Source organism: Heptranchias perlo, unplaced genomic scaffold, assembly GCF_035084215.1.
Source record: "Heptranchias perlo isolate sHepPer1 unplaced genomic scaffold, sHepPer1.hap1 HAP1_SCAFFOLD_1030, whole genome shotgun sequence".
Lineage (NCBI taxonomy): Eukaryota > Metazoa > Chordata > Chondrichthyes > Hexanchiformes > Hexanchidae > Heptranchias > Heptranchias perlo.
The window spans coordinates 13,766-40,240 of NW_027138250.1; the positions used below are offsets into that span (position 1 = coordinate 13,766).

The 26,475-nt window shown below is 51.5% G+C and overlaps 1 protein-coding gene across 1 annotated transcript in view; it reads left to right on the top strand.

Moving 5' to 3' along the window:
- Nucleotides 1-26,475, top strand: part of espl1 (extra spindle pole bodies like 1, separase) — a gene marked incomplete at its 5' end in the record, with an annotated part of 59,161 nt that overhangs the window by 12,680 nt on the left and 20,006 nt on the right. The window contains 9 exons of the mRNA XM_067976849.1: nt 33-183; nt 401-540; nt 9,077-9,211; nt 11,184-11,303; nt 11,742-11,913; nt 12,968-13,096; nt 13,668-13,824; nt 14,084-14,193; nt 14,394-15,800. Of these exons, the coding sequence (XP_067832950.1) occupies nt 33-183; nt 401-540; nt 9,077-9,211; nt 11,184-11,303; nt 11,742-11,913; nt 12,968-13,096; nt 13,668-13,824; nt 14,084-14,193; nt 14,394-15,800 (2,521 nt within the window). The remainder of the gene's footprint in view (nt 1-32; nt 184-400; nt 541-9,076; nt 9,212-11,183; nt 11,304-11,741; nt 11,914-12,967; nt 13,097-13,667; nt 13,825-14,083; nt 14,194-14,393; nt 15,801-26,475) is intronic.

Sequence of the window (26,475 nt, forward strand, 5' to 3'; positions counted from 1 at the left end):
GTGACCTGACGCCCGTGTCTTGCTGCCGGCAGAGTATCGAGGGGTGTCGGAGAGCGAGGAGGGTGGCGAGCAGCGTGCTGGAGATGGAGGACGGAGAGACCAATGACCTGGATTACGAGGACAGACAGCAGGGCGCCCTCTCCGTGTACGACTGTATCAACTTCAACCTGACGGCTGAGACCAGTGAGTCCGCGCCTCACCGTGTTCGGGGGGGTGGTTCAGTGTTGTGATCAGTCCGTGTCTTCCCCCACCACCCCGGGATATGGCCCAGTCGCTCTGGACAAGCCCAGTTCAGCTCTGGAGAGGGGGTGAATGGGACGCGCTGACCTGTGTTTCTGTACAGTGTGTGTGTGTGTGTGTGTGTGTGTGTGTGTTTGAGCTGGGACTGTTTGTGTTTCAGAGCGGTGCAGGCCTCTGGACGCGGCCCTGTCCCTGTGGAAGAGCATTCTCTCCGAGACACCCGCTCCCAGACTGCGGAGCTCCGAACAAACGGTCCACGCCCTGCATCTCATGGCTGCTCTCTACAGGCTGATGGACAAGGTAATTATCACCCCTCGAACAGTGGGGAGGGAGAGAGGGGGAATAGTGTCACTCCTCACACTACAGGGGGTGAGGGGGAATAGTGTCACTCCTCACACTACAGGGGGTGGGGGGGAATAGTGTCACTCCTCACACTACAGGGGGTGAGGGGGAATAGTGTCACTCCTCACACTACAGGGGGTGGGGGGGAATAGTGTCACTCCTCACACTACAGGGGGAGGGGGAATAGTGTCACTCCTCACACTACAGGGGGTGGGGGGGAATAGTGTCACTCCTCACACTACAGGGGGAGGGGGAATAGTGTCACTCCTCACACTACAGGGGGTGGGGGGGAATAGTGTCACTCCTCACACTACAGGGGGTGAGGGGGAATAGTGTCACTCCTCACACTACAGGGGGAGGGGGGAATAGTGTCACTCCTCACACTACAGGGGGTGAGGGGGAATAGTGTCACTCCTCACTGCAGGGGGTGAGGGGGAATAGTGTCACTCCTCACAACAGGGGGTGAGGGGGAATAGTGTCACTCCTCACACTACAGGGGGAGGGGGGAATAGTGTCACTCCTCACACTACAGGGGGTGAGGGGGGAATAGTGTCACTCCTCACACTACAGGGGGTGAGGGGGAATAGTGTCACTCCTCACAACAGGGGGAGGGGGGAATAGTGTCACTCCTCACACTACAGGGGGTGAGGGGGAATAGTGTCACTCCTCACACTACAGGGGGTGAGGGGGAATAGTGTCACTCCTCACAACAGGGGGAGGGGGGGAATAGTGTCACTCCTCACACTACAGGGGGAGGGGGGAATAGTGTCGCTCCTCACACGACAGGGGGAGGGGGGAATAGTGTCGCTCCTCACACTACAGGGGGTGAGGGGGAATAGTGTCACTCCTCACACTACAGGGGGTGAGGGGGGAATAGTGTCACTCCTCACACTACAGGGGGTGGGGGGGAATAGTGTCACTCCTCACACTACAGGGGGTGGGGGGGAATAGTGTCACTCCTCACACTACAGGGGGTGGGGGGGAATAGTGTCACTCCTCACTACAGGGGGTGAGGGGGAATAGTGTCACTCCTCACACTACGGGGGGAGGGGGGGAAATAGTGTCACTCCTCACACTACAGGGGTGGGGGGAATAGTGTCACTCCTCACACTACAGGGGGTGGGGGGGAATAGTGTCACTCCTCACACTACAGGGGGTGAGGGGGGAATAGTGTCACTCCTCACACTACAGGGGGTGGGGGGGAATAGTGTCACTCCTCACACTACAGGGGGTGGGGGGGGGAATAGTGTCACTCCTCACACAACAGGGGGTGGGGGGGGGAATAGTGTCACTCCTCACACTACAGGGGGTGGGGGGAATAGTGTCACTCCTCACACTACGGGGGGAGGGGGGGAAATAGTGTCACTCCTCACACTACAGGGGGTGAGGGGGAATAGTGTCACTCCTCACACTACAGGGGGTGGGGGGGAATAGTGTCACTCCTCACACTACAGGGGGTGGGGGGAATAGTGTCACTCCTCACACTACAGGGGGAGGGGGAATAGTGTCACTCCTCACACTACAGGGGGAGGGGGAGAAATAGTGTCACTCCTCACACTACAGGGGGAGGGGGAGAAATAGTGTCACTCCTTACACTACAGGGGGAGGGGGAATAGTGTCACTCCTCACACTACAAGGGAGGGGGAATAGTGTCACTCCTCACACTACAGGGGAGGGGGGAATAGTGTCACTCCTCACACTACAGGGGAGGGGGGAATAGTGTCACTCCTCACAACAGGGGGAGGGGGGGAATAGTGTCACTCCTCACACTACAGGGGGAGGGGGGAATAGTGTCGCTCCTCACACTACAGGGGGAGGGGGGAATAGTGTCACTCCTCACACTACAGGGGGTGAGGGGGAATAGTGTCACTCCTCACACTACAGGGGGTGGGGGGGGAATAGTGTCACTCCTCACACTACAGGGGGTGAGGGGGAATAGTGTCACTCCTCACACTACAGGGGGAGGGGGGAATAGTGTCACTCCTCACACTACAGGGGGAGGGGGGAATAGTGTCACTCCTCACACTACAGGGGGTGGGGGGGAATAGTGTCACTCCTCACTACAGGGGGTGAGGGGGAATAGTGTCACTCCTCACACTACAGGGGGTGAGGGGGAATAGTGTCACTCCTCACACTACAGGGGGTGGGGGGGAATAGTGTCACTCCTCACACTACGGGGGGAGGGGGGGAAATAGTGTCACTCCTCACACTACAGGGGGTGGGGGGAATAGTGTCACTCCTCACACTACAGGGGGTGGGGGGGAATAGTGTCACTCCTCACACTACAGGGGGTGGGGGGGAATAGTGTCACTCCTCACACTACAGGGGGTGGGGGTGGAATAGTGTCACTCCTCACACTACAGGGGGTGGGGGTGGAATAGTGTCACTCCTCACACTACAGGGGGTGGGGGGAATAGTGTCACTCCTCACACTACGGGGGGAGGGGGGGAAATAGTGTCACTCCTCACACTACAGGGGGTGAGGGGGAATAGTGTCACTCCTCACACTACAGGGGGTGGGGGGGAATAGTGTCACTCCTCACACTACAGGGGGAGGGGGGGGAATAGTGTCACTCCTCACACTACAGGGGGAGGGGGAGAAATAGTGTCACTCCTCACACTACAGGGGGAGGGGGAGAAATAGTGTCACTCCTCACACTACAGGGGGAGGGGGAGAAATAGTGTCACTCCTTACACTACAGGGGGAGGGGGAATAGTGTCACTCCTCACACTACAAGGGAGGGGGAATAGTGTCACTCCTCACACGACAAGGGAGGGGGAGGGGGGGAATAGTGTCACTCCTCACACTACAGGGGGAGGGGGAGAAATAGTGTCACTCCTCACACTACAGGGGGAGGGGGAGAAATAGTGTCACTCCTTACACGACAGGGGGAGGGGGAATAGTGTCACTCCTCACACTACAAGGGAGGGGGAATAGTGTCATTCCTCACACTACAAGGGAGGGGGAGGGGGGGAATAGTGTCACTCCTCACACTACAGGGGAGGGGGGAATAGTGTCACTCCTCACACTACAAGGGAGGGGGAGGGGGGGAATAGTGTCACTCCTCACACTACGGGGGGAGGGGGGAATAGTGTCACTCCTCACACTACAGGGGGAGGGGGAGAAATAGTGTCACTCCTCACACTACAGGGGGAGGGGGAGAAATAGTGTCACTCCTTACACTACAAGGGAGGGGGAGGGGGGGAATAGTGTCACTCCTCACACTACAGGGGAGGGGGGAATAGTGTCACTCCTCACACTACAAGGGAGGGGGAGGGGGGGAATAGTGTCACTCCTCACACTACGGGGGGAGGGGGGAATAGTGTCACTCCTCACACTACAGGGGGAGGGGGAGAAATAGTGTCACTCCTCACACTACAGGGGGAGGGGGAGAAATAGTGTCACTCCTTACACTACAGGGGGAGGGGGAATAGTGTCACTCCTCACACTACAGGGGAGGGGGGGAATAGTGTCACTCCTCACACTACAGGGGGTGGGGGGAATAGTGTCACTCCTCACACTACAGGGGGTGGGGGGAATAGTGTCACTCCTCACACTACAGGGGGTGGGGGGAATAGTGTCACTCCTCACACTACAGGGGGTGGGGGGAATAGTGTCACTCCTCACACTACAGGGGGTGGGGGGGGGAAATAGTGTCACTCCTCACACTACAGGGGGTGGGGGGGAATAGTGTCACTCCTCACACTACAGGGGGAGGGGGGAATAGTGTCACTCCTCACTACAGGGGGAGGGGGGAATAGTGTCACTCCTCACTACAGGGGGTGGGGGGGAATAGTGTCACTCCTCACACTACAGGGGGTGGGGGGAATAGTGTCACTCCTCACTACAGGGGGTAAGGGGGAATAGTGTCACTCCTCACACTACAGGGGGTGGGGGGGAATAGTGTCACTCCTCACTACAGGGGGTGAGGGGGAATAGTGTCACTCCTCACACTACAGGGGGTGGGGGGGAATAGTGTCACTCCTCACACTACAGGGGGTGGGGGGAATAGTGTCACTCCTCACACTACAGGGGGTGGGGGGGAATAGTGTCACTCCTCACACTACAGGGGGTGAGGGGGAATAGTGTCACTCCTCACACTACAGGGGGGGGGGAATAGTGTCACTCCTCACACTACAGGGGGTGGGGGGGAATAGTGTCACTCCTCACACTACAGGGGGTGGGGGGGGAATAGTGTCACTCCTCACACTACAGGGGGTGGGGGGGAATAGTGTCACTCCTCACACTACAGGGGGAGGGGGAGAAATAGTGTCACTCCTTACACTACAGGGGGAGGGGGAATAGTGTCACTCCTCACACTACAAGGGAGGGGGAATAGTGTCACTCCTCACACTACAAGGGAGGGGGAGGGGGGGAATAGTGTCACTCCTCACACTACAGGGGAGGGGGGAATAGTGTCACTCCTCACACTACAGGGGAGGGGGGAATAGTGTCACTCCTCACACTACAAGGGAGGGGGGAATAGTGTCACTCCTCACACTACAAGGGAGGGGGGAATAGTGTCACTCCTCACACTACAAGGGAGGGGGAGGGGGGGAATAGTGTCACTCCTCACACTACAGGGGGAGGGGGAGAAATAGTGTCACTCCTTACACTACAGGGGGTGGGGGGAATAGTGTCACTCCTCACACTACAGGGGGTGGGGGGAATAGTGTCACTCCTCACACTACAGGGGGTGGGGGGAATAGTGTCACTCCTCACACTACAGGGGGTGGGGGGAATAGTGTCACTCCTCACACTACAGGGGGTGGGGGGAATAGTGTCACTCCTCACACTACAGGGGGTGGGGGGGGGAAATAGTGTCACTCCTCACACTACAGGGGGTGGGGGGGAATAGTGTCACTCCTCACACTACAGGGGGAGGGGGGAATATTGTCACTCCACACTACAGGGGGAGGGGGGAATAGTGTCACTCCTCACTACAGGGGGAGGGGGGAATAGTGTCACTCCTCACTACAGGGGGTGGGGGGGAATAGTGTCACTCCTCACTACAGGGGGTGGGGGGGAATAGTGTCACTCCTCACACTACAGGGGGTGGGGGGAATAGTGTCACTCCTCACTACAGGGGGTAAGGGGGAATAGTGTCACTCCTCACACTACAGGGGGTGGGGGGGAATAGTGTCACTCCTCACACTACAGGGGGTGGGGGGGAATAGTGTCACTCCTCACTACAGGGGGTGAGGGGGAATAGTGTCACTCCTCACACTACAGGGGGTGGGGGGGAATAGTGTCACTCCTCACACTACAGGGGTGGGGGGGAATAGTGTCACTCCTCACACTACAGGGGGTGGGGGGAATAGTGTCACTCCTCACACTACAGGGGGTGGGGGGGAATAGTGTCACTCCTCACACTACAGGGGGTGAGGGGGAATAGTGTCACTCCTCACACTACAGGGGGTGGGGGGGAATAGTGTCACTCCTCACACTACAGGGGGTGGGGGGGAATAGTGTCACTCCTCACACTACAGGGGGTGGGGGGGGAATAGTGTCACTCCTCACACTACAGGGGGTGGGGGGGAATAGTGTCACTCCTCACACTACAGGGGGAGGGGGAGAAATAGTGTCACTCCTTACACTACAGGGGGAGGGGGAATAGTGTCACTCCTCACACTACAAGGGAGGGGGAATAGTGTCACTCCTCACACTACAAGGGAGGGGGAGTGGGGGAATAGTGTCACTCCTCACACTACAGGGGAGGGGGGAATAGTGTCACTCCTCACACTACAGGGGGAGGGGGGAATAGTGTCACTCCTCACACTACAGGGGGAGGGGGGAATAGTGTCACTCCTCACAACAGGGGGAGGGGGGGAATAGTGTCACTCCTCACACTACAGGGGGAGGGGGGAATAGTGTCACTCCTCACACTACAGGGGGAGGGGGGAATAGTGTCGCTCCTCACACTACAGGGGGAGGGGGGAATAGTGTCACTCCTCACACTACAGGGGGTGGGGGGGAATAGTGTCACTCCTCACACTACAGGGGGTGAGGGGGAATAGTGTCACTCCTCACACTACAGGGGGAGGGGGGAATAGTGTCACTCCTCACACTACAGGGGGAGGGGGGAATAGTGTCACTCCTCACACTACAGGGGGTGGGGGGGAATAGTGTCACTCCTCACTACAGGGGGTGAGGGGGAATAGTGTCACTCCTCACACTACGGGGGGAGGGGGGGAAATAGTGTCACTCCTCACACTACAGGGGGTGGGGGGAATAGTGTCACTCCTCACACTACAGGGGGTGGGGGGGAATAGTGTCACTCCTCACTACAGGGGGTGAGGGGGAATAGTGTCACTCCTCACACTACGGGGGGAGGGGGGGAAATAGTGTCACTCCTCACACTACAGGGGGAGGGGGGAATAGTGTCACTCCTCACACTACAGGGGGTGGGGGGAATAGTGTCACTCCTCACACTACAGGGGGTGGGGGGGAATAGTGTCACTCCTCACACTACAGGGGGTGGGGGGGGGGGATAGTGTCACTCCTCACACTACAGGGGGAGAAATAGTGTCACTCCTCACACTACAGGGGGAGGGGGAGAAATAGTGTCACTCCTTACACTACAGGGGGAGGGGGAATAGTGTCACTCCTCACACTACAGGGGAGGGGGAGAAATAGTGTCACTCCTCACACTACAGGGGGTGGGGGAGAAATAGTGTCACTCCTTACACTACAGGGGGAGGGGGAATAGTGTCACTCCTCACACTACAAGGGAGGGGGAATAGTGTCACTCCTCACACTACAAGGGAGGGGGGAATAGTGTCACTCCTCACACTACAGGGGGAGGGGGAGAAATAGTGTCACTCCTCACACTACAGGGGGAGAAATAGTGTCACTCCTCACACTACAGGGGGAGGGGGAGAAATAGTGTCACTCCTTACACTACAGGGGGAGGGGGAATAGTGTCACTCCTCACACTACAGGGGGTGAGGGGGGAATAGTGTCACTCCTCACACTACAGGGGAGGGGGGGAATAGTGTCACTCCTCACACTACAGGGGGTGGGGGGAATAGTGTCACTCCTCACACTACAGGGGGTGGGGGGAATAGTGTCACTCCTCACACTACAGGGGGTGGGGGGAATAGTGTCACTCCTCACACTACAGGGGGTGGGGGGGGGAAATAGTGTCACTCCTCACACTACAGGGGGTGGGGGGGAATAGTGTCACTCCTCACACTACAGGGGGAGGGGGGGAATAGTGTCACTCCTCACTACAGGGGGAGGGGGGAATAGTGTCACTCCTCACTACAGGGGGTGGGGGGGAATAGTGTCACTCCTCACTACAGGGGGGTGGGGGGGAATAGTGTCACTCCTCACACTACAGGGGGTGGGGGGGAATAGTGTCACTCCTCACACTACAGGGGTGGGGGGGAATAGTGTCACTCCTCACACTACAGGGGGTGGGGGGGAATAGTGTCACTCCTCACACTACAGGGGGTGGGGGGGAATAGTGTCACTCCTCACACTACAGGGGGTGAGGGGGAATAGTGTCACTCCTCACACTACAGGGGGTGGGGGGGAATAGTGTCACTCCTCACACTACAGGGGGTGGGGGGGAATAGTGTCACTCCTCACACTACAGGGGGTGGGGGGGAATAGTGTCACTCCTCACACTACAGGGGGTGGGGGGGAATAGTGTCACTCCTCACACTACAGGGGGTGGGGGGGAATAGTGTCACTCCTCACACTACAGGGGGAGGGGGAATAGTGTCACTCCTCACACTACAGGGGGAGGGGGAATAGTGTCACTCCTCACACTACAGGGGGTGGGGGGAATAGTGTCACTCCTCACACTACAGGGGGTGGGGGGAATAGTGTCACTCCTCACACTACAGGGGGTGGGGGGAATAGTGTCACTCCTCACACTACAGGGGGTGGGGGGAATAGTGTCACTCCTCACACTACAGGGGGTGGGGGGAATAGTGTCACTCCTCACACTACAGGGGGAGGGGGAATAGTGTCACTCCTCACACTACAGGGGGTGGGGGGGAATAGTGTCACTCCTCACACTACAGGGGGTGGGGGGAATAGTGTCACTCCTCACACTACAGGGGGTGGGGGGAATAGTGTCACTCCTCACACTACAGGGGGTGGGGGGAATAGTGTCACTCCTTACACTACAGGGGGTGGGGGGAATAGTGTCACTCCTCACACTACAGGGGGTGGGGGGAATAGTGTCACTCCTCACACTACAGGGGTGGGTGGGGAGGGGCGAGGGGGTGGTGGTCGAGGGGGGAGGGGCGGGGAAAGAGGGGATGGGATTAGTGTTGCTCCCCACGCTCCTGGTACCTGACCTTTGAGCACCCTATGGTGGCAGTGATCACATTAAACTTGTTCATTGAGGGTGGGGGTCTTTTCAGAGGCGAGGACTGTACATCGAGCCTTGTGGAGGGGGGGGGCTCTTCAATGGGAAGAGTCGGGGTGGGGGTCCTTGGGTCCCTGTGTGGGTGTCCCTCACATTCTGTGTCTCTTGCAGCCATTCCAGGTGATTGAAAGCTACAGCCTGAGCCTGCGGTTACTGGATACGGCGACTGACTCTCTGTCTGTGGTACACGTGCTGCTCCAGCTCGCAGAAATGCTGCTGCAACTGGACTATCCAGGCCCCGTGCAGGTAGGAGGGGGGCGGATACTGGGATGTGGGGTCTCGCTCCCTCGCTGTGTACTGTGGGGGCTCTGTCTCTGACTGTGTGTCTATACTGTGGGGGCTCTGTCTCTGACCCTGTCTCCGTGTGTACTGTGGGGGCTCTGTCTCTGACTGTGTGTATATACTGTGGGGGCTCTGTCTCTGACTGTGTGTATATACTGTGGGGGCTCTGTCTCTGACTGTGTGTATATACTGTGGGGGCTCTGTCTCTGACTGTGTGTATATACTGTGGGGGCTCTGTCTCTGACTGTGTGTATACTGTGGGGGCTCTGTCTCTGACTGTGTGTATATACTGTGGGGGCTCTGTCTCTGACTGTGTGTATATACTGTGGGGGCTCTGTCTCTGACTGTGTGTCTATACTGTGGGGGCTCTGTCTCTGACTGTGTGTCTATACTGTGGGGGCTCTGTCTCTGACTGTGTGTCTATACTGTGGGGGCTCTGTCTCTGACTGTGTGTATATACTGTGGGGGCTCTGTCTCTGACTGTGTGTGTGTATACTGTGGGGGCTCTGTCTCTGACTGTGTGTATATACTGTGGGGGCTCTGTCTCTGACTGTGTGTATATACTGTGGGGGCTCTGTCTCTGACTGTGTGTATATACTGTGGGGGCTCTGTCTCTGACTGTGTGTCTATACTGTGGGGGCTCTGTCTCTGACTGTGTGTCTATACTGTGGGGGCTCTGTCTCTGACTGTGCGTGTATACTGTGGGGGCTCTGTCTCTGACTGTGTATATACTGTGGGGGCTCTGTCTCTGACTGTGCGTGTATACTGTGGGGGCTCTGTCTCTGACTGTGTATATACTGTGGGGGCTCTGTCTCTGACTGTGTGTGTGTATACTGTGGGGGCTCTGTCTCTGACTGTGTGTGTGTATACTGTGGGGGCTCTGTCTCTGACTGTGTGTGTGTATACTGTGGGGGCTCTGTCTCTGACTGTGTGTGTCTATACTGTGGGGGCTCTGTCTCTGACTGTGTGTCTATACTGTGGGGGCTCTGTCTCTGACTGTGTCTATACTGTGGGGGCTCTGTCTCTGACTGTGTGTATATACTGTGGGGGCTCTGTCTCTGACTGTGTGTATATACTGTGGGGGCTCTGTCTCTGACTGTGTATATACTGTGGGGGCTCTGTCTCTGACTGTGTGTATACTGTGGGGGCTCTGTCTCTGACTGTGTGTATATACTGTGGGGGCTCTGTCTCTGACTGTGTGTATATACTGTGGGGGCTCTGTCTCTGACTGTGTGTATATACTGTGGGGGCTCTGTCTCTGACTGTGTGTATATACTGTGGGGGCTCTGTCTCTGACTGTGTGTCTATACTGTGGGGGCTCTGTCTCTGACTGTGTGTATATACTGTGGGGGCTCTGTCTCTGACTGTGTGTATATACTGTGGGGGCTCTGTCTCTGACTGTGTGTATATACTGTGGGGGCTCTGTCTCTGACTGTGTGTATATACTGTGGGGGCTCTGTCTCTGACTGTGTGTATATACTGTGGGGGCTCTGTCTCTGACTGTGTGTATATACTGTGGGGGCTCTGTCTCTGACTGTGTGTATATACTGTGGGGGCTCTGTCTCTGACTGTGTGTATATACTGTGGGGGCTCTGTCTCTGACTGTGTGTATACTGTGGGGGCTCTGTCTCTGACTGTGTGTATACTGTGGGGGCTCTGTCTCTGACTGTGTGTATACTGTGGGGGCTCTGTCTCTGACTGTGTGTATACTGTGGGGGCTCTGTCTCTGACTGTGTGTATACTGTGGGGGCTCTGTCTCTGACTGTGTGTATATACTGTGGGGGCTCTGTCTCTGACTGTGTGTATACTGTGGGGGCTCTGTCTCTGACTGTGTGTATACTGTGGGGGCTCTGTCTCTGACTGTGTGTATATACTGTGGGGGCTCTGTCTCTGACCCTGTCTCTCTCTGTCCTGACCCTCTTTCCTCAATCCCCAGGCCTGCCTGGATGAGGCTGAGCTGATCCTGAAGGCAACTGACTCTGGTAAGAGTGATTACCTGCTGTTGAAGATGACCAGTTCAACCCTGCGCAGCCAGCTGATGTGTACCCGCCACCAGGTACGTGAGTGGATGGGGGGGGTCTCGGCCCTGGTCGGTGTACAGAGGAAGCAGGAGTGGGCTCTCAGTTCTCCCCACCTCCCCTGGAGCACTGACTCCACTGTAACTCAGGCCCAGGCTGAGAGATTATCAGAACAGGAACACCATTACCCTATGGGGCTCGAACCGTAACATCATTTCAAAAGGGATTTGAAAAGTGAGAATATAAAGGGATGCAGGGGAATGTGATTAGAGCAGACTGCTGCAGGTGAATAGCTGGAGGGGAGTGGGACACGTCCTGCAGTGCGCTACCCTCTTGCTATGTAGGAGCTCCCTGTGTGATATCTGGGTGCTGCCCCTGTCCGTGTCAGAGCCAATACCTGGGGTCTGGGGACGACTGTTCATCCAATCTAACACTCCCTGTAAATAACTGTTCTGCTTCTACCCTTTTGGCTGCAGGTTCCGGAGGGTCTGGCCCTCCTCCTCGAGGTTCTCCAGTGCCCTTCACTCCAGAAATCTTCCAAGGTATGGTACCTGCTGAAAGCCAAGGTCCAGCAGCTGGTGGCCTCCTATCTGAGCCTGTCTCCCGCTGTCCTGCCAGCCCATCTCCGTCACCAGCTCCAAGACCAGGGTAGGTAACTGCAGCCCCTCTCCCACTGTCCTCACAGCCCCTCTCCATCACAGGGTCGGTAACTGCAGCCCCTCTCCCACTGTCCTCACAGCCCCTCTCCATCACAGGGTCGGTAACTGCAGCCCCTCTCCCACTGTCCTCACAGCCCCTCTCCATCACAGGGTCGGTAACTGCAGCCCCTCTCCCACTGTCCTCACAGCCCCTCTCCATCACAGGGTCGGGAACTGCAGCCCCTCTCCCACTGTCCTCTCAGCCCCTCTCCATCACAGGGTCGGTAACTGCAGCCCCTCTCCCACTGTCCTCACAGTCCCTCTCCATCACAGGGTCGGTAACTGCAGCCCCTCTCCCACTGTCCTCACAGCCCCTCTCCATCACAGGGTCGGTAACTGCAGCCCCTCTCCCACTGTCCTCTCAGCCCCTCTCCATCACAGGGTCGGTAACTGCAGCCCCTCTCCCACTGTCCTCACAGTCCCTCTCCATCACAGGGTCGGTAACTGCAGCCCCTCTCCCACTGTCCTCACAGCCCCTCTCCATCACAGGGTCGGTAACTGCAGCCCCTCTCCCACTGTCCTCAGTCCCTCTCCATCACAGGGTCGGTAACTGCAGCCCCTCTCCCACTGTCCTCACAGTCCCTCTCCATCACAGGGTCGGTAACTGCAGCCCCTCTCCCACTGTCCTCACAGCCCCTCTCCATCACAGGGTCGGTAACTGCAGCCCCTCTCCCACTGTCCTCTCAGCCCCTCTCCATCACAGGGTCGGTAACTGCAGCCCCTCTCCCACTGTCCTCACAGTCCCTCTCCATCACAGGGTCGGTAACTGCAGCCCCTCTCCCACTGTCCTCACAGTCCCTCTCCATCACAGGGTCGGTAACTGCAGCCCCTCTCCCACTGTCCTCACAGCCCCTCTCCATCACAGGGTCGGGAACTGCAGCCCCTCTCCCACTGTCCTCACAGTCCCTCTCCATCACAGGGTCGGTAACCGCTCCCCGCAGTCCTCACGAGCCCCGGTTCATGCGAAGGCTCAAACGCCCTCCTTTTTCTCTCTCTCTCTGTAGGTTGGAAGTCCCCGGAATCGGCCCTGACTGATTCCCACAAGGTGCTGTGTGGGATTGTGATGCTGCTGTGCTCAGGAGTGCTGACATTTGGGAAAAGCAACCCTGAACTGAACTGTCCTCTGAACCCAGGTACTGTGACCCTTCAATATCACATCCCACCCAGTCTATATAGAACAGATACTGTGACCCTTCAATATCACACCCCACCTGGTCTATTTGGAACTGAACTCTGACTATTCCCACTGCCCTGCTCTCTCCCCATAGCCCTATATTTATCCAGTTTTCCTGTAAAAGCTGTACTGCTGTCTGCCCCAACCACTGTTCAAAGCATTCTTTGCTCGAGGAATCCTGTGTGAAGAAACATCTCCTGACTGTTCTCCTCACTCTCTTTGCGATGTTAAATTGATGACCTCTCATCACGGACTCCCTCACTGGAGGAAATAATCCTTCCCTTCTCATTCTTATCGAAACTCTTCATTTTTAAAAGCATCTGATAAATCTCCTCTTCGCCCTCTCTGCTCCAGTGGAAATTGTCCCACTATCGTGCCCCGTCCCTGTGAATCTGCACTGTACACTCCGTGGACTACTGTCCTTCCTCTGACTCGTCTAACCAGCTGCAGAATTTGAAATGGGCTTGGCACCAGCCAAGATTGCTGTGTTGGGTGGGCCGGGACTGATCTCTCCCTCCCTCTCGTTTTAGGGGACAATCTGTTCCAGAAGTGGATGGTTCTGGCCAATCTCCTGACCTGCTCCCGGAGACTCGTGTCCCTGCTCAGTGCCATTGGCAGCGTGCAGGAGGCCAAAATGTTCTGTCTCGAGACGCTCCGACTGACTGCAAAGCTGCACTGCGTCCGACCGTAAGTTGCTCTTTGAACTTTGCAAACATACTAAATGCTCCCTCGGGACCTGCGTCCCCCCCCCTCCCTCCCATCTCTTGATCTAACGGACTCTCTTTTCACCCCTCCCCGCCCCCTTCCTGGGCTTGAACCCACGACTCTCTGATTCAGAGCGGAGAGCCCGACTCGCTCAGCCAAGGGAGATTGATCGCGATCTCGACTGCACCGTGATAAAGTCTCTGCCTCCCGCTTTTTATCCCCGCTTCCTTCTGTGTTTCAGGTGTGCAGAGTTCCTGGTCGCCAATGCTGAGCTGGAGCTGCAGAGGGGCGACCCTGGCGCCTGTAATCTGGATCTACAGCAGGTGCTGCTGCTGCTGGAGTCCTGTGCAGGTCAGTCCGGGGGCAGGGGGCTCGGGGGGGTGGGGGAAAAGACTCCTGTCCAGGATCAGTGTGTGAGGCACCAGAGAGCAGTCAGTGCCTGTGAAACCCGTCCCCCGTCGGGTAGAGGGGAGTTGGCACCTTCAGGAGGGGGTGGGTGAGAGGGCGGTCGCTGAATAACTAGTAACGAGATGTTCCCTCTCCCGTTGCAGACTTTGGCTGCGAGACGCCGGCGAAAGGCGGAGGCAGGATTAAGCTGAAGAAGGGCCGTGCGGGGGAACGGAGCCATGAGGCAGCGGAGGATAGCGAGCAGAGGGAGGAGCCCCCTGACTTCCTGAGAGTGCGGCAGCTCTCTCCCCTCGACACCGTGAGCGCTGGCGGAGGCCCCTGGGCCCAGGCTGCCTCCCCTGTCCTGAAACCGAAGCTGAGGGGGCGGCCGGCCCTCCTGTCTCACCCCGCAGGGTGCCCCTGTCCCGTCTGCTCTGACCTGCCTCTGTCTGCCACCTGCCTGAAGTGGGGGCTGGTCCACAGTGAGCTGGAGGGGGCGGCCGGGAGGCTGGGGGAGAGCAGGCGGATGCTCAGGGCGGTCAGAGAGCGCTGCAGAGTGCAGTCTGCGCGGTTCTCCCACTGGCTGCAGTGCCTGGTGCTCAGAGCGCTTGGGGAGAGCAGGCAAGGTGGAGAGAGCGGGGAGTCGGCCGCAGTGGGACCGCTGGCCGGGATCGTAGCCAGGACCTACTCTCAGTCGGCGTGGCTGAGCCTGGGATCAGAGCCCCCTGCTCAGACCTGGAAACTGCTGGAGACGGGCTTGGACTGGTTCACCTCAAAGACCCCGGTGCTGCAGGACCTGGAACACACTCGAGCAGCCCTGCTCCTCACCAAGGCTGCGGCCATCATCTGCCAGCTGGTGGCTAGACGCCACTGTGGGGTGGCGGACGTTTTCTCCTCCGTCTGGGGCTGGCGGCCGGGGCTCAGCTCCACCCCCCGAGGGGAGGAGCCCAGCCCAGGCACGGCCGCTGAGAGCGGAGCGCGAAGGGTTAAAGGACCCTCCTCCTCCTCCTCCGGCCGAGCTCTGCGGAGGAGGGGAGCCGGTGAAGAGGTGAAGGTGGCGGGCGGTGCGGAGAAAGTGCTGATACCCATGGTTCACACGCCGGCCAGGGCTCGAGATAAACCTCGCGCACCCTCCAAGGTGCAGAGACCCAAGGGCCCCTTTGAGGTTTTGGAGGAAGGGCCGGAGTCAGAGTGGACGGAACGCCCCCTTCCGTCGGTCAGGGTCCCCGTGAGGATCCGGTCCCGCCTGAAGAAGCAGTTTGACGACAGCGACGTGGAGGAGGAGGGAACCTCGGAGCGGGCGGGCGTGGCCGGGAGGCACCGGGGACGGGCAGCTCGCAGCGGCACCGCTCGGCAGAGCACGGCAAAACCTCGGAGACAGACCCGCTCGGCTGCCCAGGGCCCCAGGAAACTCCGAGCACGGTCTGAGCGGCCGGAGAAGGCGGGGAGAGTCGTTAAACACCAGGCGAGAGCTGGCAGGCTCCAGCAAGAGGAGAGCTTGGAGCTGGGCATCGAGGTTTCCTGCGCCTCTGATACAGAACAAGAGGAGACTCAATCACTCGCCGAACTGGGTGAGTGAGACCAGGGGTAGAGCATCGAAACTGATCATTCCTATAGAATGTACAGCACAGAAACAGGCCATTCGGCCCAACTGGTCAGTGCTGGTGTTTATGCTCCACACGAGCCTCCTCCCTCCCTACTCCATCTCCCCCCATCACCATATCCTTCTATTCCTTTCTCCCTCATGTGTTTATCCAGCTTCCCCTTAAACCCATCTCCGTTATTCCCCTCAACCACTCCCTGTGGGAGTGAGTTCCACATTCTCACCGCTCTCTGGGGAAAGAAGTTTCTCCTGAATTCCCCATTGGATTTATTAGTGACTATCTTTATGGCTCCTTGTTCTGGTCTCCCCACCCCCACAGGTGGCAACATCTTCTTTATGAAAGGGTTTGATAAGGTGGACATAATCTTAAAGACCCCTATCAGGTCACGCCCCAGCCTGTTCAGCCTTTCCTGATAAGTATATCCCCTCAGTTCTGGTATCATCCGTGTAAGTATTGTTTGCACCTTCTCCGGTGCCTCTATATCCTTTTTATAATAGACCAGAACTGTGCCCAGTGCTCCAAGAGGGGTCTAACCCAGGTATATGGAGACCAGAACTGTGCACAGTGCTCCCAGAGGGGTCTAACCCAGGTATATGGAGACTAGAACTGTGCACAGTGCTCCCAGAGGGGTCTAACCCAGGTATATGGAGACCAGAACTGTGCACAGTGCTCCCAGAGGGGTCTAACCCAGGTATATGGAGACCAGAACTGTGCACAGTGCTCCAAGTGTGGTCTAACCAAGGTATATGGAGACCAGAACTGTGCACAGTGCTCCAAGTGTGGTCTAACCAAGGTTCTATACAAGTTTAACATAACTTCCCTACTTTTCAATTCTATCCCTCCAGAAATGAGCCCCAGTGTTTGATTTGCCTTTTTTTTATGTCCTTATTAACCTGTGTCGTTACTTTTAGTGATTTGTGTATCTGTACCCCCAGATCCCTCTGCCCCTCGACCCCAATTTAGACTCTTATTATCCGAGCAGTGTGTGACCTCCTTATTCTTCCGACCAAAATGCACCACCTCACTTATCTATACTGAAATTCATTTACCAATTGCACACCCGTTCTGCGAGTTTATTAATATCCTCTTGTATTTTGACGCATTCTTCCTCGGCATTAAATACAAACCCAATTTGGGGTCATCTGCAAATTTTGAAATTCTACTCCCGATTCCCGAGTCCAAATGGTTTATGTAAATGGTGAACAGCAGTGGTCCCAGCACCGATCCCTGTGGGACACCATTCCCCACCTTTAACCACTACTCTGCTTTGCAGCCCGTTTGCTGCCCACTCTGCTACCTGTCCCCTGACTCTCATGCTCTGACCTTAGTCATGAGTCTATAATGCAGTACCTCATCAATGGCCTTTTTAAAAATCCAAATATACGACATCCACTAGATTGCCCTTGTCTACTTTCTGTTACCTCACAGAATTCGAGGATTGGTTAAGCATGACTGTCCCTTCTGAAATCCACGCTGACCACTCTTCAATTATATCTTCAGTTTCTGGATGTTCAATAACACAATGAAAGTTAATCTATCACTCACTGTGTGGGATGATGATGGTGCTGTGTTAGATTAATCTATCACTCACTGTGTGGGATGATGATGGGGGTGCTGTGTTAGATTAATCTATCACTCACTGTGTGTGATGATGATGATGATGCTGTGTTAGATTAATCTATCACTCACTGTGTGGGATGATGATGATGGGGGTGCTGTGTTAGATTAATCTATCACTCACTGTGTGGGATGATGATGATGGTGCTGTGTTAGATTAATCTATCACTCACTGTGTGGGATGATGATGATGGTGCTGTGTTAGATTAATCTATCACTCACTGTGTGGGATGATGATGATGGTGCTGTGTTAGATTAATCTATCACTCACTGTGTGGGATGATGATGGTGCTGTGTTAGATTAATCTATCACTCACTGTGTGGGATGATGATGATGATGGTGCTGTGTTAGATTAATCTATCACTCACTGTGTGGGATGATGATGATGATGCTGTGTTAGATTAATCTATCACTCACTGTGTGGGATGATGATGATGGTGCTGTGTTAGATTAATCTATCACTCACTGTGTGGGATGATGATGATGGTGCTGTGTTAGATTAATCTATCACTCACTGTGTGGGATGATGATGGGGGTGCTGTGTTAGATTAATCTATCACTCACTGTGTGGGATGATGATGATGGTGCTGTGTTAGATTAATCTATCACTCACTGTGTGGGATGATGATGGGGGTGCTGTGTTAGATTAATCTATCACTCACTGTGTGGGATGATGATGATGATGGTGCTGTGTTAGATTAATCTATCACTCACTGTGTGGGATGATGATGGTGCTGTGTTAGATTAATCTATCACTCACTGTGTGGGATGATGATGATGGGGGTGCTGTGTTAGATTAATCTATCACTCACTGTGTGGGATGATGATGATGATGGTGCTGTGTTAGATTAATCTATCACTCACTGTGTGGGATGATGATGATGGTGCTGTGTTAGATTAATCTATCACTCACTGTGTGGGATGATGATGGTGGTGCTGTGTTAGATTAATCTATCACTCACTGTGTGGGATGATGATGGTGCTGTGTTAGATTAATCTATCACTCACTGTGTGGGATGATGATGATGGGGGTGCTGTGTTAGATTAATCTATCACTCACTGTGTGGGATGATGATGATGATGGTGCTGTGTTAGATTAATCTATCACTCACTGTGTGGGATGATGATGATGGGGGTGCTGTGTTAGATTAATCTATCACTCACTGTGTGGGATGATGATGGGGGTGCTGTGTTAGATTAATCTATCACTCACTGTGTGGGATGATGATGATGGGGGTGCTGTGTTAGATTAATCTATCACTCACTGTGTGGGATGATGATGATGATGGTGCTGTGTTAGATTAATCTATCACTCACTGTGTGGGATGATGATGATGGGGGTGCTGTGTTAGATTAATCTATCACTCACTGTGTGGGATGATGATGGGGGTGCTGTGTTAGATTAATCTATCACTCACTGTGTGGGATGATGATGATGGGGGTGCTGTGTTAGATTAATCTATCACTCACTGTGTGGGATGATGATGATGATGATGCTGTGTTAGATTAATCTATCACTCACTGTGTGGGATGATGATGATGATGCTGTGTTAGATTAATCTATCACTCACTGTGTGGGATGATGATGATGATGGTGCTGTGTTAGATTAATCTATCACTCACTGTGTGGGATGATGATGATGGTGCTGTGTTAGATTAATCTATCACTCACTGTGTGGGATGATGATGATGATGCTGTGTTAGATTAATCTATCACTCACTGTGTGGGATGATGATGATGATGCTGTGTTAGATTAATCTATCACTCACTGTGTGGGATGATGATGGGGGTGCTGTATTAGATTAATCTATCACTCACTGTGTGGGATGATGATGATGGGGGTGCTGTGTTAGATTAATCTATCACTCACTGTGTGGGATGATGATGATGATGCTGTGTTAGATTAATCTATCACTCACTGTGTGGGATGATGATGCTGTGTTAGATTAATCTATCACTCACTGTGTGGGATGATGATGATGGTGCTGTGTTAGATTAATCTATCACTCACTGTGTGGGATGATGATGGTGGTGCTGTGTTAGATTAATCTATCACTCACTGTGTGGGATGATGATGATGATGGGGGTGCTGTGTTAGATTAATCTATCACTCACTGTGGGATGATGATGATGGTGCTGTGTTAGATTAATCTATCACTCACTGTGTGGGATGATGGTGCTGTGTTAGATTAATCTATCACTCACTGTGTGGGATGATGATGATGGTGCTGTGTTAGATTAATCTATCACTCACTGTGTGGGATGATGATGATGGTGCTGTGTTAGATTAATCTATCACTCACTGTGTGGGATGATGATGATGGGGGTGCTGTGTTAGATTAATCTATCACTCACTGTGTGGGATGATGATGATGGTGCTGTGTTAGATTAATCTATCACTCACTGTGTGGGATGATGATGATGGTGCTGTGTTAGATTAATCTATCACTCACTGTGTGGGATGATGATGATGGGGGTGCTGTGTTAGATTAATCTATCACTCACTGTGTGGGATGATGATGGTGCTGTGTTAGATTAATCTATCACTCACTGTGTGGGATGATGATGGTGCTGTGTTAGATTAATCTATCACTCACTGTGTGGGATGATGATGCTGTGTTAGATTAATCTATCACTCACTGTGTGGGATGATGATGATGATGCTGTGTTAGATTAATCTATCACTCACTGTGTGGGATGATGATGATGGTGCTGTGTTAGATTAATCTATCACTCACTGTGTGGGATGATGATGATGATGGGGGTGCTGTGTTAGATTAATCTATCACTCACTGTGTGGGATGATGATGATGATGCTGTGTTAGATTAATCTATCACTCACTGTGTGGGATGATGATGATGGTGCTGTGTTAGATTAATCTATCACTCACTGTGTGGGATGATGATGATGATGCTGTGTTAGATTAATCTATCACTCACTGTGTGGGATGATGATGGGGGTGCTGTGTTAGATTAATCTATCACTCACTGTGTGGGATGATGATGATGGTGCTGTGTTAGATTAATCTATCACTCACTGTGTGGGATGATGATGGTGCTGTGTTAGATTAATCTATCACTCACTGTGTGGGATGATGATGATGCTGTGTTAGATTAATCTATCACTCACTGTGTGGGATGATGATGATGATGGTGCTGTGTTAGATTAATCTATCACTCACTGTGTGGGATGATGATGATGGTGCTGTGTTAGATTAATCTATCACTCACTGTGTGGGATGATGGTGATGCTGTGTTAGATTAATCTATCACTCACTGTGTGGGATGATGATGATGGTGCTGTGTTAGATTAATCTATCACTCACTGTGTGGGATGATGATGATGCTGTGTTAGATTAATCTATCACTCACTGTGTGGGATGATGATGATGATGCTGTGTTAGATTAATCTATCACTCACTGTGTGGGATGATGATGGTGCTGTGTTAGATTAATCTATCACTCACTGTGTGGGATGATGATGATGATGGTGCTGTGTTAGATTAATCTATCACTCACTGTGTGGGATGATGATGATGATGGTGCTGTGTTAGATTAATCTATCACTCACTGTGTGGGATGATGATGATGATGCTGTGTTAGATTAATCTATCACTCACTGTGTGGGATGATGATGATGGTGCTGTGTTAGATTAATCTATCACTCACTGTGTGGGATGATGATGATGATGCTGTGTTAGATTAATCTATCACTCACTGTGTGGGATGATGATGGGGGTGCTGTATTAGATTAATCTATCACTCACTGTGTGGGATGATGATGATGGGGGTGCTGTGTTAGATTAATCTATCACTCACTGTGTGGGATGATGATGATGATGCTGTGTTAGATTAATCTATCACTCACTGTGTGGGATGATGATGATGATGGTGCTGTGTTAGATTAATCTATCACTCACTGTGTGGGATGATGATGATGGTGCTGTGTTAGATTAATCTATCACTCACTGTGTGGGATGATGATGATGATGCTGTGTTAGATTAATCTATCACTCACTGTGTGGGATGATGATGATGGGGGTGCTGTGTTAGATTAATCTATCACTCACTGTGTGGGATGATGATGATGATGCTGTGTTAGATTAATCTATCACTCACTGTGTGGGATGATGATGATGATGGTGCTGTGTTAGATTAATCTATCACTCACTGTGTGGGATGATGATGATGGTGCTGTGTTAGATTAATCTATCACTCACTGTGTGGGATGATGATGATGGGGGTGCTGTGTTAGATTAATCTATCACTCACTGTGTGGGATGATGATGATGATGCTGTGTTAGATTAATCTATCACTCACTGTGTGGGATGATGATGATGGGGGTGCTGTGTTAGATTAATCTATCACTCACTGTGTGGGATGATGATGATGGTGCTGTGTTAGATTAATCTATCACTCACTGTGTGGGATGATGATGGTGCTGTGTTAGATTAATCTATCACTCACTGTGTGGGATGATGATGCTGTGTTAGATTAATCTATCACTCACTGTGTGGGATGATGATGATGGTGCTGTGTTAGATTAATCTATCACTCACTGTGTGGGATGATGATGGTGCTGTGTTAGATTAATCTATCACTCACTGTGTGGGATGATGATGATGATGGTGCTGTGTTAGATTAATCTATCACTCACTGTGTGGGATGATGATGATGATGATGCTGTGTTAGATTAATCTATCACTCACTGTGTGGGATGATGATGATGATGCTGTGTTAGATTAATCTATCACTCACTGTGTGGGATGATGATGATGATGCTGTGTTAGATTAATCTATCACTCACTGTGTGGGATGATGATGATGATGCTGTGTTAGATTAATCTATCACTCACTGTGTGGGATGATGATGGTGCTGTGTTAGATTAATCTATCACTCACTGTGTGGGATGATGATGATGGTGCTGTGTTAGATTAATCTATCACTCACTGTGTGGGATGATGATGGGGGTGCTGTGTTAGATTAATCTATCACTCACTGTGTGGAATGATGATGATGGTGCTGTGTTAGATTAATCTATCACTCACTGTGTGGGATGATGATGATGGTGTGTTAGATTAATCTATCACTCACTGTGTGGGATGATGATGATGCTGTGTTAGATTAATCTATCACTCACTGTGTGGGATGATGATGCTGTGTTAGATTAATCTATCACTCACTGTGTGGGATGATGATGATGGTGCTGTGTTAGATTAATCTATCACTCACTGTGTGGGATGATGGGGGTGCTGTGTTAGATTAATCTATCACTCACTGTGGGATGATGATGGTGGTGCTGTGTTAGATTAATCTATCACTCACTGTGTGGGATGATGATGATGATGCTGTGTTAGATTAATCTATCACTCACTGTGTGGGATGATGATGATGATGGTGCTGTGTTAGATTAATCTATCACTCACTGTGTGGGATGATGATGATGGTGCTGTGTTAGATTAATCTATCACTCACTGTGTGGGATGATGATGATGGTGCTGTGTTAGATTAATCTATCACTCACTGTGTGGGATGATGATGATGGTGCTGTGTTAGATTAATCTATCACTCACTGTGTGGGATGATGATGGTGCTGTGTTAGATTAATCTATCACTCACTGTGTGGGATGATGATGCTGTGTTAGATTAATCTATCACTCACTGTGTGGGATGATGATGGGGGTGCTGTGTTAGATTAATCTATCACTCACTGTGTGGGATGATGATGATGGTGCTGTGTTAGATTAATCTATCACTCACTGTGTGGGATGATGATGATGATGCTGTGTTAGATTAATCTATCACTCACTGTGTGGGATGATGATGATGATGCTGTGTTAGATTAATCTATCACTCACTGTGTGGGATGATGATGATGATGCTGTGTTAGATTAATCTATCACTCACTGTGTGGGATGATGATGATGATGCTGTGTTAGATTAATCTATCACTCACTGTGTGGGATGATGATGATGGTGCTGTGTTCGATTAATCTATCACTCACTGTGTGGGATGATGATGATGATGCTGTGTTAGATTAATCTATCACTCACTGTGTGGGATGATGATGATGGTGCTGTGTTAGATTAATCTATCACTCACTGTGTGGGATGATGATGATGGTGCTGTGTTAGATTAATCTATCACTCACTGTGTGGGATGATGATGGTGCTGTGTTAGATTAATCTATCACTCACTGTGTGGGATGATGATGCTGTGTTAGATTAATCTATCACTCACTGTGTGGGATGATGATGGGGGTGCTGTGTTAGATTAATCTATCACTCACTGTGTGGGATGATGATGATGGTGCTGTGTTAGATTAATCTATCACTCACTGTGTGGGATGATGATGATGATGGTGCTGTGTTAGATTAATCTATCACTCACTGTGTGGGATGATGATGATGATGGTGCTGTGTTAGATTAATCTATCACTCACTGTGTGGGATGATGATGGTGGTGCTGTGTTAGATTAATCTATCACTCACTGTGTGGGATGATGATGGTGCTGTGTTAGATTAATCTATCACTCACTGTGTGGGATGATGATGATGCTGTGTTAGATTAATCTATCACTCACTGTGTGGGATGATGATGGTGCTGTGTTAGATTAATCTATCACTCACTGTGTGGGATGATGATGGTGCTGTGTTAGATTAATCTATCACTCACTGTGTGGGATGATGATGCTGTGTTAGATTAATCTATCACTCACTGTGTGGGATGATGATGGTGCTGTGTTAGATTAATCTATCACTCACTGTGTGGGATGATGATGATGATGGTGCTGTGTTCGATTAATCTATCACTCACTGTGTGGGATGATGATGCTGTGTTAGATTAATCTATCACTCACTGTGTGGGATGATGATGGTGCTGTGTTAGATTAATCTATCACTCACTGTGTGGGATGATGATGATGATGGTGCTGTGTTAGATTAATCTATCACTCACTGTGTGGGATGATGATGATGGTGCTGTGTTAGATTAATCTATCACTCACTGTGTGGGATGATGATGATGATGCTGTGTTAGATTAATCTATCACTCACTGTGTGGGATGATGATGATGCTGTGTTAGATTAATCTATCACTCACTGTGTGGGATGATGATGGTGCTGTGTTAGATTAATCTATCACTCACTGTGTGGGATGATGATGATGATGGTGCTGTGTTAGATTAATCTATCACTCACTGTGTGGGATGATGATGGTGCTGTGTTAGATTAATCTATCACTCACTGTGTGGGATGATGATGGTGCTGTGTTAGATTAATCTATCACTCACTGTGTGGGATGATGATGGTGCTGTGTTAGATTAATCTATCACTCACTGTGTGGGATGATGATGGTGCTGTGTTAGATTAATCTATCACTCACTGTGGGATGATGATGATGGTGCTGTGTTAGATTAATCTATCACTCACTGTGTGGGATGATGATGATGATGGTGCTGTGTTAGATTAATCTATCACTCACTGTGTGGGATGATGATGATGGTGCTGTGTTAGATTAATCTATCACTCACTGTGTGGGATGATGATGATGGTGCTGTGTTAGATTAATCTATCACTCACTGTGTGGGATGATGATGATGGTGCTGTGTTAGATTAATCTATCACTCACTGTGTGGGATGATGATGATGCTGTGTTAGATTAATCTATCACTCACTGTGTGGGATGATGATGCTGTGTTAGATTAATCTATCACTCACTGTGTGGGATGATGATGATGGTGCTGTGTTAGATTAATCTATCACTCACTGTGTGGGATGATGATGATGATGGGGGTGCTGTGTTAGATTAATCTATCACTCACTGTGGGATGATGATGATGGTGCTGTGTTAGATTAATCTATCACTCACTGTGTGGGATGATGGTGCTGTGTTAGATTAATCTATCACTCACTGTGTGGGATGATGATGATGGTGCTGTGTTAGATTAATCTATCACTCACTGTGTGGGATGATGATGATGGTGCTGTGTTAGATTAATCTATCACTCACTGTGTGGGATGATGATGATGGGGGTGCTGTGTTAGATTAATCTATCACTCACTGTGTGGGATGATGATGATGGTGCTGTGTTAGATTAATCTATCACTCACTGTGTGGGATGATGATGCTGTGTTAGATTAATCTATCACTCACTGTGTGGGATGATGATGATGCTGTGTTAGATTAATCTATCACTCACTGTGTGGGATGATGATGGTGCTGTGTTAGATTAATCTATCACTCACTGTGTGGGATGATGATGGTGCTGTGTTAGATTAATCTATCACTCACTGTGTGGGATGATGATGCTGTGTTAGATTAATCTATCACTCACTGTGTGGGATGATGATGATGGTGCTGTGTTAGATTAATCTATCACTCACTGTGTGGGATGATGATGATGGTGCTGTGTTAGATTAATCTATCACTCACTGTGTGGGATGATGATGATGGTGCTGTGTTAGATTAATCTATCACTCACTGTGTGGGATGATGATGGTGCTGTGTTAGATTAATCTATCACTCACTGTGTGGGATGATGATGGTGCTGTGTTAGATTAATCTATCACTCACTGTGTGGGATGATGATGATGGTGCTGTGTTAGATTAATCTATCACTCACTGTGTGGGATGATGATGGTGCTGTGTTAGATTAATCTATCACTCACTGTGTGGGATGATGATGATGGTGCTGTGTTAGATTAATCTATCACTCACTGTGTGGGATGATGATGATGGTGCTGTGTTAGATTAATCTATCACTCACTGTGTGGGATGATGATGATGGTGCTGTGTTAGATTAATCTATCACTCACTGTGTGGGATGATGGTGATGGGGGTGCTGTGTTAGATTAATCTATCACTCACTGTGTGGGATGATGATGATGGGGGTGCTGTGTTAGATTAATCTATCACTCACTGTGTGGGATGATGATGATGGTGCTGTGTTAGATTAATCTATCACTCACTGTGTGGGATGATGATGATGGTGCTGTGTTAGATTAATCTATCACTCACTG